Source organism: Gambusia affinis, linkage group LG12 (genome assembly GCF_019740435.1).
Source record: "Gambusia affinis linkage group LG12, SWU_Gaff_1.0, whole genome shotgun sequence".
Taxonomy (NCBI): domain Eukaryota; kingdom Metazoa; phylum Chordata; class Actinopteri; order Cyprinodontiformes; family Poeciliidae; genus Gambusia; species Gambusia affinis.
The window spans coordinates 3,540,645-3,553,883 of NC_057879.1; the positions used below are offsets into that span (position 1 = coordinate 3,540,645).

The window sequence follows — 13,239 nt, forward strand, 5'->3', positions numbered from 1 at the left end:
CGAGACCATAGAAGCTGCTAATTGAAAAATCCATTGACAACTGGATGGTGCAACCCACAATGAACAGATACTCAGAGAGATTTTGGAAAAACTGGCCACCCAGAGGTACACACGCAAAAGACGTCAACAGCATGTTGGAAGAAAACCTGCTAAACCCAAAAAACCAGCCCATTGCACTCAAGCGATTTGTTTGGCAGCAGACTGCATTCGTTGACTGGCCCACAGAGTTTTGTCAACAACATCTCAACCATCATTTTCAGTGATGGTTCAAACTCAAACTTAATAGTTTGTGAGGTTGAACCAATCAATAACTCCATGGTCAAACCTTCAGGTCCAAACCTTTTTAACTGACTGCCTTGCATCAACTGGACGGGGCAGCAAACATCTACAGCGAGAGATTTCTGGTCGCCCAAAGATACACGCTCCACATGACATCAATCGACTGCAGCTGCAGTGCGATACCGGCCCGCCTATATGCACGTCCACATAGTGAGGAACACACTGTCGATGGAGACGAGCCCAATTAGAACTGGACCAGTTACTGGCTAGTCAAAGTCCTGACTTAAATCCAACTCTGATCACATAACATTTATGTTTACAGGTGTTCTCTGTTGAATTTAGCTGAGCTTGAGCTGCTTTGCTAACAAGAATGGGCAAAGCATCTTGTTCTGCAGGGGTGATAAAGATTTGCAACTGAAAGTTGGTCCTACAAAGTACTGTACAACATTTTTTAGACTCTTAATAATTAATAGGTTCATAGCTATTAATTTGAATGTGTGGGAATGCCTTAGCAAAGCACTATATTTGTATTTAACAGCGATGTTTATATGCAAACTAATGTAAGAAGCCCTAATATATTTTGTCCACTGGTCAATAAATTCAGTCCATTAGGAAATAACCTTGTGAGACGTCAATGTTTCTAGTTTTTTTTCCCCCTTCGGTTCCCAGTTCAACTGAATGCTTCGTTTCCATAACAAATGACTGCCCCAGAAATTGATTATTTCAACTGGAGGGAAAATAATGCATAACTCATCTCACGTCTCCGGGCTGCCGGGCAATTTATCCCCAAACGATGAGCACAAAGAGTCGGCTTCAGACGTCGTAAATCACCGGCAACACGTTGACGCGCTACCTGACAAATATGATAATTGCCGGCCCCTGAACGAACGGGCCCTGCCGCGGCCTGAGGGGAGCGGCAGGGGTGGAGGGTGGAGGGGGGGAAGGGGGGAGCTGCCTCGCCAGTCCTGACATATGACTTCATGGATGCCAGGACATTCAGGAGTGGGCCGGAGTAAAAGAAGGAGGGATTGGGAAAAAAAAAAGAGGGAGCTGGTGGAAAGGGTTTCCATGGCAACCCAGCATTTCCATTGACTGACTTTGCGCTCACGTAGCGAAGACAAATTGCGCCGGCCGGGTGTGGGGGAGGTCTGTCAGGCTGTTAGCCCCGGGGTCAAATTCATGTTGTTTTATTTTCTCACAATTCCTACAGGGGGTATCAACTGAAAACCCTTAATTTCTGCCTGTAATGCGCTCTTGGGCCCGTATTATAAAAGACGCATGCTTCCAGGTTGCCAGGCCCTCTTTCCTGGTGGGAGACGGAAGCCGCGGCCCACCTATGTAGTCCTCACATTAAGGGGACTTGCTTCCAGCCTCGATATTTGCTCGTTTCGCGGCACCGAGTACAATCCACACATGCAAACTCTTGCACTTTTTTTTAAGGATTCCAGAAAGATGTACACACACTGAAATCTCACATTTATTTCACACAATGTCACCGTGTGCTTTTTACCATCCAAGAAAGTAAACATTCCCTGCAAAAACAAAGATATAAAACAGCAGGGAGGCTCGCTGTTCAAGGCAGATTGGGCTCTATTAACAGGCAAATGGAACAAATGCTGCTGGAGGAGAAAGAAGAAAAAAAAGAAAAAAGAAGAAGAAACACAATGCACAAAGCAAATTCAATGCATAAGCACACTAACTAACTCACCCCGCTCTCTGGAAACGTGGTCCACGCCAGCTCTGTGGTAGCCCACCGACTGTCCATGAGGGTTTCTGCAAACGGAGAGCAGGAGGGAGGAAACAGGAGCTCAAGTTAAAAGGTGTGAGCGGGGGGGGAGAATGGCTGCACAGCATTAAAGACACACAAGTTCCCCATACAAGACAAAGGAAGCAGGTAAGGCCTGCTCCTCTTCTCCATCATAACCTCCGCCCACGTGCGCTCACTTTTTGAAAGCGCTGACAATCACAGCAGATCTGTGATGCAGCCTAATTAAGCCTCTGTGTTGCAGCTGTGTGTGTGTGTGTGTGTGTGTGTGTGTGTGTGTGTGTGTTCACGCCTGGCACACACTCCTCTGTCCTCACTCATTTATGGAGCTCAGAACAAAGCGTCCTCCTGGATGCCTTCAGCGCGAGTTTGACTTTGTGGTTCACAAAGGTCTGATAAGCTTTGGAAACTTTTTTCCCCCCAACGGTCGGTGGTGTTGGAGGCCAACAGTTACTAACATAAATTGCATTTAGGCTTTTAAATAGCTCGTGCCTGAGCTTATGCTGGTGCCCCCTCCATGAGGACAATGTTTCTACATTTGAGGATCTGAAACTCGCCTCACATTCAGGTTGAAGCTCTACAACAACAACAACAACCGTTTAAAAAAAAAACATATGTGGAATTGTCATTTTAAATTGTAAATAAAAAGGCAAACATCAGGCGAAAACCGCTTCCTTCGCCTGGCTTGGACAACCGCCGGATCAGAATCAGTGACCGGGGGCCGCCTGGGCGGCGGTCCGGTCGGTTCGGCTCACCTCGGAGGAACTAACCCCGTTTACAGCCGCAGTGTCACCGACTCCCATTGTTCTGTTGTTGGTGGTGCGTAATCAGTGGAACAATTACACTTTCTACATGGAGACTCAATGACACGGCGCCTGCTGTGCACCATTTGCTCACAAGTTGTTGATAACAGTGAAGAGGGAGGAGGGAGTGAGAGGGCTAAAATAAATAACGTGCTCTGTGCAGAGCAGCGGAGGAATCAGCTTTGTTTCCATCTAATTGTCGTGTGGCATTTGAGCAAACTTTTAAAATTACGCAAAAAAAAAACGAAAAGAAAAAAATCCAAAAATGCTAAATAGACATGTTTTCATCTACTGGTTTGGAGCGAATCAACCACACTACGCAAAGCATAACTTGGTCAAGGCGTTGACGCTTGGCATGGCTGCAGTAAGCAGGAAGTAGCATGGACCACACATCTCATAAAAATAAAGGGAGTCCTGCCCTCCAGTACGGAGAAGTGGATTTAGTTTATTCCTCTGGTAAGGCAGAAACCCACCAGCGGATTGGAGAGTTTGTTACGTCACGACTTATTTGGAAAACGTGTTTCCACGTTTTAGCGTAGCGGCTTATTTTCTGAAAAGCCGAAAACGACCTCAACCCAGCTTAAAAACCTTTTTTTGTTTGTTTTTTTTGTAAAATTGAGGAAGTTATTTCAAATTTAGCCATTTCCATCAACCTTTTCTAATGCGATACTTCAAAATGTGCATACAAAAACAATGGAAATGAGGATAATGTTGGAATAAAGTTTGTCAAGTCGATGAATGGAAAAATCAAAAAGATGAAAACATATACTCTGAAAACCATAACTCGGATTTTTGGCCCACACACATTACGTATTGCTATAAACTACCATTGTATATATATCACTTTTTCTTTCACTAGATTATTCTGGGTCAAACAGGAAGTGGACTTTCAGCATTAGGTGTGTTGTTTTCTTGTTCTTCTGTGTGTTTAAAGTTCAGAAATACTGATGTTTGGATTTTATTTACTCCATTTGTTTTTTTGTTTTTCTTAATTAGTATTTTATCAGTTATCAGACATTTTAGTGGAGAGATAAAGCTTTAAATAATCAACGGGAAGAGCTTCGTGAGCTCATTTCTATTTTAAGCTGTTGTACTTTTACATCTGCTAATGAGAATTATCTGACAAGAACAACACCAAAGCCAGAGGAAAAAACACAAAAGCACTGAAATATAAAGATAGGAAGAGTATAATTAGTTTTTCAACTGATATTGTGACATAAGCACTGTAAATCTGACCTCATTAATTTAATTGTATTGAATACAATTGAAGACTTTATTTTGAATGCACATCCAGTATGTTTATATATATATATATAAGTAGCTGCAGGCTGTATCTATACATATATATTTTCCAAAAAGAAACAGGAAGAACATGAATGTATTTAACTGTGTTTCTGCCATTTTGTTCTGCAGTCAATGAAATGACCGGTTGTCCTGTTTAAGCCACACTAGTTATATATAAATCCAAACAAGTACACACATTAACAAGTCTACATGTACCTACTCATATCTACATCCAATCAAATTTTTATATACGTTTTCATTAGACTCAAAGTTACTAACATTTTGGATTGGCCCAATATGATTCTGAATTTAAATTCATGCCAGGAGCTAAAAGTAAGGACAATGGAAAAGAGGCATTTCTGCCTCCAATTCCCTTTGATAGACCTCATGCTAGCTAACTGGCTAGCAGGCTATAGCAGGTGGTGTGGGGTTGTGTTGCGTTCCACCAAGCCAGTCTAGGGGGGCCATCGCAATAAATGATGAGGGAATGAAGAGACGAGACTAAACTAGGATGTAGTAAATTTATTTAAGAAAAAAACAAATGTAATCTAGAATTCAAAGGAAAGACCCTCACTAATCCGATCCTAAAATCCCAGGTTTCTAAAGATGAGCCACCAGCACTAGCTAGTGAAGGGAACACTGGTCCTTTCTCAGTCCAGCCACAAGCTGGAACAAAATGAACAACCAGTTCTCTAGAAGAAGAGCCACAAACCCTTAAACCCTTTAGTAGAAAGTTCCCATGTGTTCTCACCCTACCACATGGGAACAAAACAAAAGGCAAGTCCTGAGTCACCTGCAGCACACCAGCTGCCCACAAAACAACCAAGAAACGGGTCTCAAGCTACACACATGCTGCCCAAATGGCCAAATGGCAATAAGATCAGTCCCACACCCCACTTTGTCCTCTGCTCATTAGGGGGCACAGTGGAACCAGCTGTGTCTGCTTCAAAACTAAGACCTAGCCAGGTGTCTGGGGAAATGAATACATTTTTATGTGTTTTGGCCTTTCCTCCACTCAGAAACTCTGTTCAATATTACTAAAAATTACTACAAATCACTATAAAGCTCATACCAAAGTGGAGACTTGAGTAACGCCCATGTTTGTGAGTGTCACGCGAAAAGAGGTTTTAGGTTCCCACCGATTAAAGTCTGCAACAAATAATGCACCAAATAGTCCAGATACTAGCTTTGACACGATTCCCAATACATACTGTCATGTTTCATCAACTTTATATTCTAATACTCTAGTTAAAAGTAGTTCAATCTGTATATTTGTCCACACAAATGAGCCTCCTTCTGCCATGTTTAATTCCTAACAGGAAGTCCTGATTATTTTGAAGAAATCTGATTGACATAGATTTTAGCTTTGCGCGATACTGCCCCCTATGGGTTTGGCATGCTTAACACAACGCAGATTTGTGTTTACTGCGTGTGGGCGAAAACTTTTCTGAAACAGATAACGTAAATACAATTAAAAAAAAAAAAAGAAGATGTGGTGTAGATATTTGTATTTATTAAAAATATGTGAAGGAGAAGGAAGACGAAGTATTTACACACATGCAGGAACTGGTGCATGTAAAAATCTATTTTTCAGAAAAAGCTTTTTAATATCGCTAAATATTGCAGATATTTAGCGATATATTTCACTACCATTGCGGCAAGATAAAAACAAGTATCAGCTGTTCATATAGGCACAGTTTTATTTATCAGACAGATACTGATATGTTGAAAAATTACGAATATCGGCCGATACTGATGTTAGTGTCAATATATTGTGCGTTGCTACTAAAAACCCAAACAGAACAGCAAAGGGATGAAGTAAAGTGGAGTCTTAAGTCAGGCTTCGTCATCCAACATCTTTGCTTAGTAGGTTACTTACAGTCAAAGTATCACATTTAGTGGTGGTTAATAGTAGTGCTATTATACCATGTTTAGTTTTTTCTACTTCTGCACGCATTTTCTTGAGATTTTAACGTTAAACCGACACCGAGCATGTTAGCTCTGCCCGTGGCACACGTAAAACAGGTTGCATCGTTCCCCATTTCTGAGTCACGTCCCCTTCGGCATATTATATTCCACGTTGGCAAAACAATGAGATTAAAAGCTCTGGCAGTGTTAAAATGAAAAGCAAACAGACAGTTGAGAAAATGTGAAGGTATTCCTCGGCAAACAGCTCCTCGCGGCGGACCGCCGCGCCGGGGAAGGAGATAAATCTCAGCTGATTCTAATGACTCATGATGATTTACTGCGCTGTGTATCGCTGAATCCCCACTGTTCCCCACTCTGAACAGCTCTTGTCACTCATATGACTAATTAATGCCTTGTGATGCCTCAGCCGCCATCAATAATCGCCGGGTCATGCAGTCAACATGAAGATGTTTGCCTCATATTTCTATAAGGACAGGAACTGAAAACCTTTATTTTTGTTTTTTTTGTTGTTTTGTTTGTTGCTAAGGAAAATGACATACTACTTAATGAATAACACTACTATTATTGCTTCTAACCACCACTAAAGATGAAACACAAAATAGTCGATAATAACATAACCTTATGTCAGCTGTAATTGCAGATAATATTGAGGGGTATGAATTATATATTAAGGGCGTGATTTAAAGTCGAACTGTATTTTTCTTTGAACATAATAGGCTCTTGAATATGCTGGAAGAGTAAAAAAAAAAAAAAAATCCTCCTCATTTTAAAAGACTAAGCAAACCCTACTGTTGTTGTAAATAGAAATTCCCCTTTTTTCCTCAGCAGGATGATTAATAAGTAATATTTATGCACAAAGCAAACCTAAATTTACATTAAGTGCCGTTGCTCCGCTTTAAAAGCCTTTTTTTTCGTTCCTTCATGCTTGTCTGCAGAAGGGAATGAACGACAGCAGCTAATAACCTCAGTTGTTAAACCCAAATAAATGCCTGTGAACAAGGTTGTTTTACTGATTAGCACGGCTTGAGCCAGGGAGGAGGAACTAATCAGCGAAATCAGCGCCTGTTGTCTCTGCTTGGCCACACTCAGGCCTCTGCGGCGCAACAGCCGAGCGGCCGCTCCCGTACGGGGACGCCGCGTGAGCCGACTTGTCCCCCCCCCCACGCCCCTCAAGCGAGCGATATGGCGCGTCGGCCCACACCCGTTGCCTCATCTCTCCCAGGTGCCCTGAGGCAACAGAGGCAGAATCAGTCACCCTCAGCAAACCGAAGGTCTGAGCTGCTGCTGCTGCTGCTTTAAGCGGACTCTGTCTCGCAACACGCACACGCTGCAGGCCGACGCCGCTGCCTCCGTAAAAGCTGGGTTAAAGACCCCGTGTGAACAGAGGCAGCATCGAGCCCACGCGGCTGTTGTAGGTTAAAGCTTCACTGCTAGCAAAAAAAAAAAAAAAGTTAGGTGAAGTCGGGGAAAAATGGGACGCTGAGTTAAAATCTGCCTGAGCTAGACTTGCTGAAAAGACTTACTTGATGCCAAGGTGTGCAAATGTCTGTAGGGGTACATCTTTGCCGATATTGCGGAGTTTCTCTTAAATAAGAAATTAAAGTCACACATGAATAAGCTTGTTCACTTGACAAGTCATTCAGAAACATGGCAGCGACAGACGGAAACAGTTAAATGAAATACATTCAGAAGGACACTCATCATCTATCAGCAAATTTAAGAAATCTCAATCAGTATAGTTGTATATGGGATTTTGTACAATAAACTAATTCGACCGCTAAACTTTAGCTAGTGCTTATTTAGCACAGGTTCTCCTTGTTTCTAATGGCAAAACACCAAACTATCTTGACAACAAGTCTTTGCTTCAAAACAGGCAATTCAGACACTAATGTAAAAGAGCATTCAGTGTTTCAAGTTCAGGACTGAAGCTTGCCATTTCAGGATGACTTTTTGCAGGGCCCTAAGCTGGATGGTCATTTGAAGCACCTGGATTCAAAAGCAAATCGGATCATTTGCTTTTGAATGGCCCAAAAGCAAAATAAATTGAAGCTTTTGGAGTGGTTTAATCAAAGATCCCATTAGGGCGTAGAGGTTTGACCTCAAACAGGCCATTGATGATTAAAAACTCTTCAGTGTGACTCAACTAAAACAATTCTGCAAAGACGACTGGGCCAAAACTCCTCTTCGTCAATGTTAAAGACACAACGTTGGTTATCACAAATGCTTGATGGCAATTATTGCTTTCAAGGGTTTAGCAACCAATTTTTTTAGGTTTAGGGGTCAATTATTTTTCCACATAGCATCAGGTTGGTTTGGATTGTTTGTCCCATGAATAAATTCAACCAGCATTTCGGGTCATCTATGAAAAAAATCAACTACAAAAATTAACCTGTATATGAAAATGAGTGGAAAGTGAAAAAAATAATGCAAACAGTTTCTAAACGACCCCAAAAGAGTAAGTCACAGCAGACGGTACAGAGAGGGCTGATGTGGCCTGCAAGAGTTTTTTACCAGTAAATATCCTGCCTGCAGTTGATTTTAATGGCTTTAATTTAATGAAACGGTCGTTTAGATTCTGAGCAAACTCTGAGTCAGAATCAGGACGGAGATGAAAGCCCACTTCCACCTGAAAACAAGTAGTAATGCAAACGCTATTTTATAAACCTGTAAATCGCCCTCACATTTCTATTAGAGTTATTTACAGTGTAGTCGACAGTTCATTTTAAAGACGTGTGACTCTGGCCACGTGTACCAGCCAGTTATATAAGCATATGCATGAATGCTTTTGTACTTTACTGTGTCTACTTTACTATGACACAGTAAAGTAGAGGTTTGCTCGGCACTCGGAGTCTCTGTTGGTTTAAGAAGTCTTCAAAGTCCTCATGTTTTCCCCTTTTTCCTACAAACCCTAATTGCTGATTAGTAAAGACCTCCAGTGCCAGATAAATCTTTTTCTAAAACGAGTCAGTTTGCCATTGTCTGTTGGTTTCAAACTGAATAGCCATTAGCTAGGCGTTAGCTTCCAAGCTAGCCTCAGTTTCCTCAAAGTGAAGATGCTAAAGGACATATCTATTTCTGAGACATTTTCACTTTTAGGTAATTTAGTAGTTTGCTGTTTTTGTCTTTTCCGCAGTATTTTGTCTAATAGGCCAAAATAGGCATCAGTGTAACCACAAACAGTATTATGTAAAATAGATATTTTTGAGCTGTACACCATGTAATGTTATTCCCTCATTAAAAACTCCTGGAGTGTTACTCGTGCGTGTTTGGGAAATCAATTAATCTCCATGGCAACCATTCAGCTATGCAAAACGCCTGGTTGGACTTAGCCCCGCCTTCAAGACGCAGCTCCTCCTCAGAGCTGCAGCTTTCAAGCTTCTGCCACACAGAGCAGCCCTCTACTGCAATTCCCCCATTCAACTCCTTCAGACTAGCCAGCTGTAATTAGCAAACATCTGTTGAAACTCCTTAGTTCATTACGCTTCGGCTGAACGCTGGAATAAACTTTGTTAAGGTTTTAAGAGAGAAGCCATGTTGTGATGACTTCCTGAAGGCGGAGTTTCTGGAAGAGCAGGAGCCTCTTAAAGAGACAGAGGCCCAATTTCAAGGCGATAAACTATAAACTACACAGTACAATTTCTTTTAAGTCATAGGGACATCAAGCAACTGAAGACAACATGGTTACTTGATTGTGCTATAAATTGGCCCAACGTGTTTGCAGAATACATAATACTGCCCCTTTACCACAGCTGTCAATAATATTACTGTTAATATTATTGTTATAATGAACAATATAATCTGGTACTGTGCCTAAAAATATGCTTTGCCCTATGGTTCTAAAATATCAGCTATTGTTGAGCTAATTTGCGTTGACCTGATTTTTGTCGTACATCAAAGGGGATTCTTAATGTTTACAGCTACAAAATAATTTCTCCACACTTATTTTCTCCAAGGTGCATTTATTTATTCAACACATCCCTATTTATCCATGTAATGTCCTTTCTTCTTATGCGGCACTTATTTGACGGCGTTTAGGAAGACGTACCCAACGTGGCCCATTTTCGCAGACCTACAGAGTCACAAAAGCCGTTAAAACCTCGCAGCCAACGCGAGAGAGGATAATGATGCCTATCCTCGAGCTTAGAGCCGACTCCCGGCTCATGTGCCGCCGTAAAACACTGAAATGGCAGCATAAAAAGGGGTTTCCGTCAGCCAGTAACTCTCCTCTCCAAAGCGTGTCGACTCACTAATTCCCAGAGACCAGTTAAGGTTGAAAAAGATCCCATTTGTTCCACAGTTCCCCCCACCCCCCTTCCTGGTAAATTTACAACACCCCTGAGAGAGGCAGAACTGCTACAACTCAAATCCAGATTTCTGGCCCCCCCAACACCTCACTGCTCTCCACCTCACTCATAAAGCTGCAGCAGAGGTGGAGTCATTCACCCCCTGGGGTAAGAAAACAATGCAGTAGTGGGAACTTTAGAGCATCACCACTAGTGGCATTTAATGCTGCTTTTTTTTTCTTTTTTTTTTTTTTTTTATGCTGATCGCCCGCTGGAGCCAAAATGCCACACAACTCTGTATTCTCCAAGTGCTTGGGGAGCTCATGCATGCTGATGTTTTATTCACTTTGTGAGAGAGGGGGCTGGGGGGGAGTATGATGAAAGGGGAGGCATCCCTTGTATCGCACTGACACTTGGAGACAGCCAGCAAACACATGAAATATTCACGGGAAGAAAAAAAAAAAAAATAGCATCATCACCATTGATCAGTGATGATCAACAGGCAATGAAGGGGAAAAATTAATCCAGCTTTTAGACATTTGTAGGGGTGTCGGCGTGTGTTGGGTCAAGGTTTTTTTATAATGTCCTTTAATGAGATGACAGGGAAAGAACTTTTGTTTTTTTTCCCTAACTATTGAGCATAAAGTCGCACAGTATCTGCCCCACCCCCACCTGTTTTTGCACAATGCCTCGAAAAAAGGGCCGTAATGTTTTCTCTTGCTTACAGGAACAACTAATTCTGCTTTTTGAACACATTTCTTGGTGCTCAAACTCCAAGCCATCACTCTTATTTACTACCCCAATCACCTCTCTGCCGTCTACAGCATTTAATTTCAATAGAAGACAGTTGGTGATCAATTGAGAGACGAGATGTTGGAAAATAACCCTCACATCACATTCCTACACATTTAGCACTGTAGCATGAAAATCTTGATCACCAGACAGGCCATGTGAACCGGACATGTGCTCTAGTATCAATGCAGCTGGGACAAATACCGTTAGCTATAAGTGCTCAATATCAATGTTGCTAATTCCAGAAGCTTCACTCACCTCTAAATGCAGAATGCTTGAAGCATATACAGGATTTCTCTCAGTGTGTTTGAAGCCTTGCGGGCTTTAAACACGGAGATGAAAGCCCACTTCCATCTCCGACTTTACTTGCCTCCCCTCCCTCTACAGGCTAAGCGTTGTTAATTTATTTTACTTAGGGATTTTTATACACCAGTAGCAGTGACAGTTAAGATGGATTAAGCAAGTTTTATAGCTGACACATTGAACTGGGTGCAATTGATGTACAAGTGGTTTTCTTTTTGCAATTTTCTGTGAGGAAACTGCTTCTGTAGGGCAGATCTGCCCCTCATCCAGCTTTTGCTGCACACTGCTGTTGAGATGGCTGAAGGACCGCTACTGCATTCCGACCCCAATGGGCTCGAAACTTGGAGAAGCAACGAACGACAGCAAAAGACGCAACGTTTCTGCCACTCGGGGTGAACCCAACACACCAGACGCGATAGCAGGCCAGTGACGCAACTTTATTGAGTCGCGTCACTGGCCTGCGTGAACTTCGACGCGTACAAACTTGAAATTTCACATGCACCAATTGTGCAGAGGATGGTCGTGTAAGTTTCTTAGGAAACAAAAGTAAAGGTTGCGACGTCGCCTCTAGATTGCCATACACTTTGCAAGAAAGACCAGTTTGGAATTACTTTCAGTTGTGAAAAGTAGAGCGTACAAACCATCAGTGCTATTAAGCTAACACTGTTTGACTGACTGGACACTTCAACTAATTAATAAGCTAATATACACTTATTATACTTTTGACTTTAACTATAAAGAGCAGAACACTAAAATGTATATTTTGAGCAAAAAATGCATGTTATTACACAGGCCTGTCGCAATAAATCAATTAATTGGGATTAATTGGAACATTTGTGTTTTAGGTCAAAGAAATTAGATCACTTATTATTTTTGTTTTTTTAATAAATGCCAGGATGTTGTCAAAATATTGTACTTTTTTAAATCGAGATTATCACATGAGAACGTCACACAGGCTCCTGCCTACGCGCTTTGCTTTGCTCTGGAATGCGTATCTCTGGAGTGAACCACAGTGGTTAGAGTTGATACCGATCCTCAGCTTGATGCTTGAGGAGAAGCTCTTTGAACAAGTTGAGCTGACCTAATTCAGTCTTTCTCTGCGGCCGCTCGAATCTGCTTTTACAGGTCAGCAAATAACGGTTTGACTCGATGTGAAGACGTACTGAGAGAGCAGAAGAATCTGATCGCTCCTGCTGATATGGGGGGAGGGAGAAAAAAAAACAAAAAACTGCCAAAACACACAGACACACGTAGATCCTTCAGATTGCTTTATAAAGTCTCTTTCCGAGAGCTCATCCATCTGGTTTATTAGCTTTTAAAATGAGAGGACAGTAAACGCTGACTGTAAATGAGAGAATTATAACATAAAAATGTCAAAGACGCTGAGGTCTTTACTGCAGTCTGGTGGTGCAAACAGGAGGTAAGGCACCAATGTAGCTCACTGCAAACAGGAAGCAGAACCAGCCCAAGGCAGGTTCCCGCCTTGCCTAGGCGGGAACACGCCTGCAGGGGGCCCTCATGAGCAACTAACGTGAAATTACTTCATACAGATTAGAAAAATTCCACAGATTCGTCACATCGGTGGATATTTATCGTATCGTTTATCATTTATCACGATACATTTCTTATCGCAATAAGAATTTTGATTTATGGTTGCCGCAATAAATTCTGATGCTCAAAAACCTTACAAAGCTGCTCATGTTGTTAGTTTTACTGTTTTTCTCCACTGTTTGTTCAATGACCGCTTCGACAAAAATCAATACATTTGAAACTATGATCAAATATAGTTACTGCATGATTC

At 41.8% G+C, this 13,239-nt stretch overlaps 1 protein-coding gene across 1 annotated transcript in view; it reads right to left on the reverse strand.

The window, feature by feature from the left end:
• ephb3a (eph receptor B3a) overlaps positions 1–13,239 on the reverse strand; it is a 66,492-nt gene that overhangs the window by 50,912 nt on the left and 2,341 nt on the right. Inside the window, exon 2 of the mRNA XM_044133939.1 lies at positions 1,988–2,052. Within this exon, the coding sequence (XP_043989874.1) occupies positions 1,988–2,052 (65 nt within the window). The remainder of the gene's footprint in view (positions 1–1,987; positions 2,053–13,239) is intronic.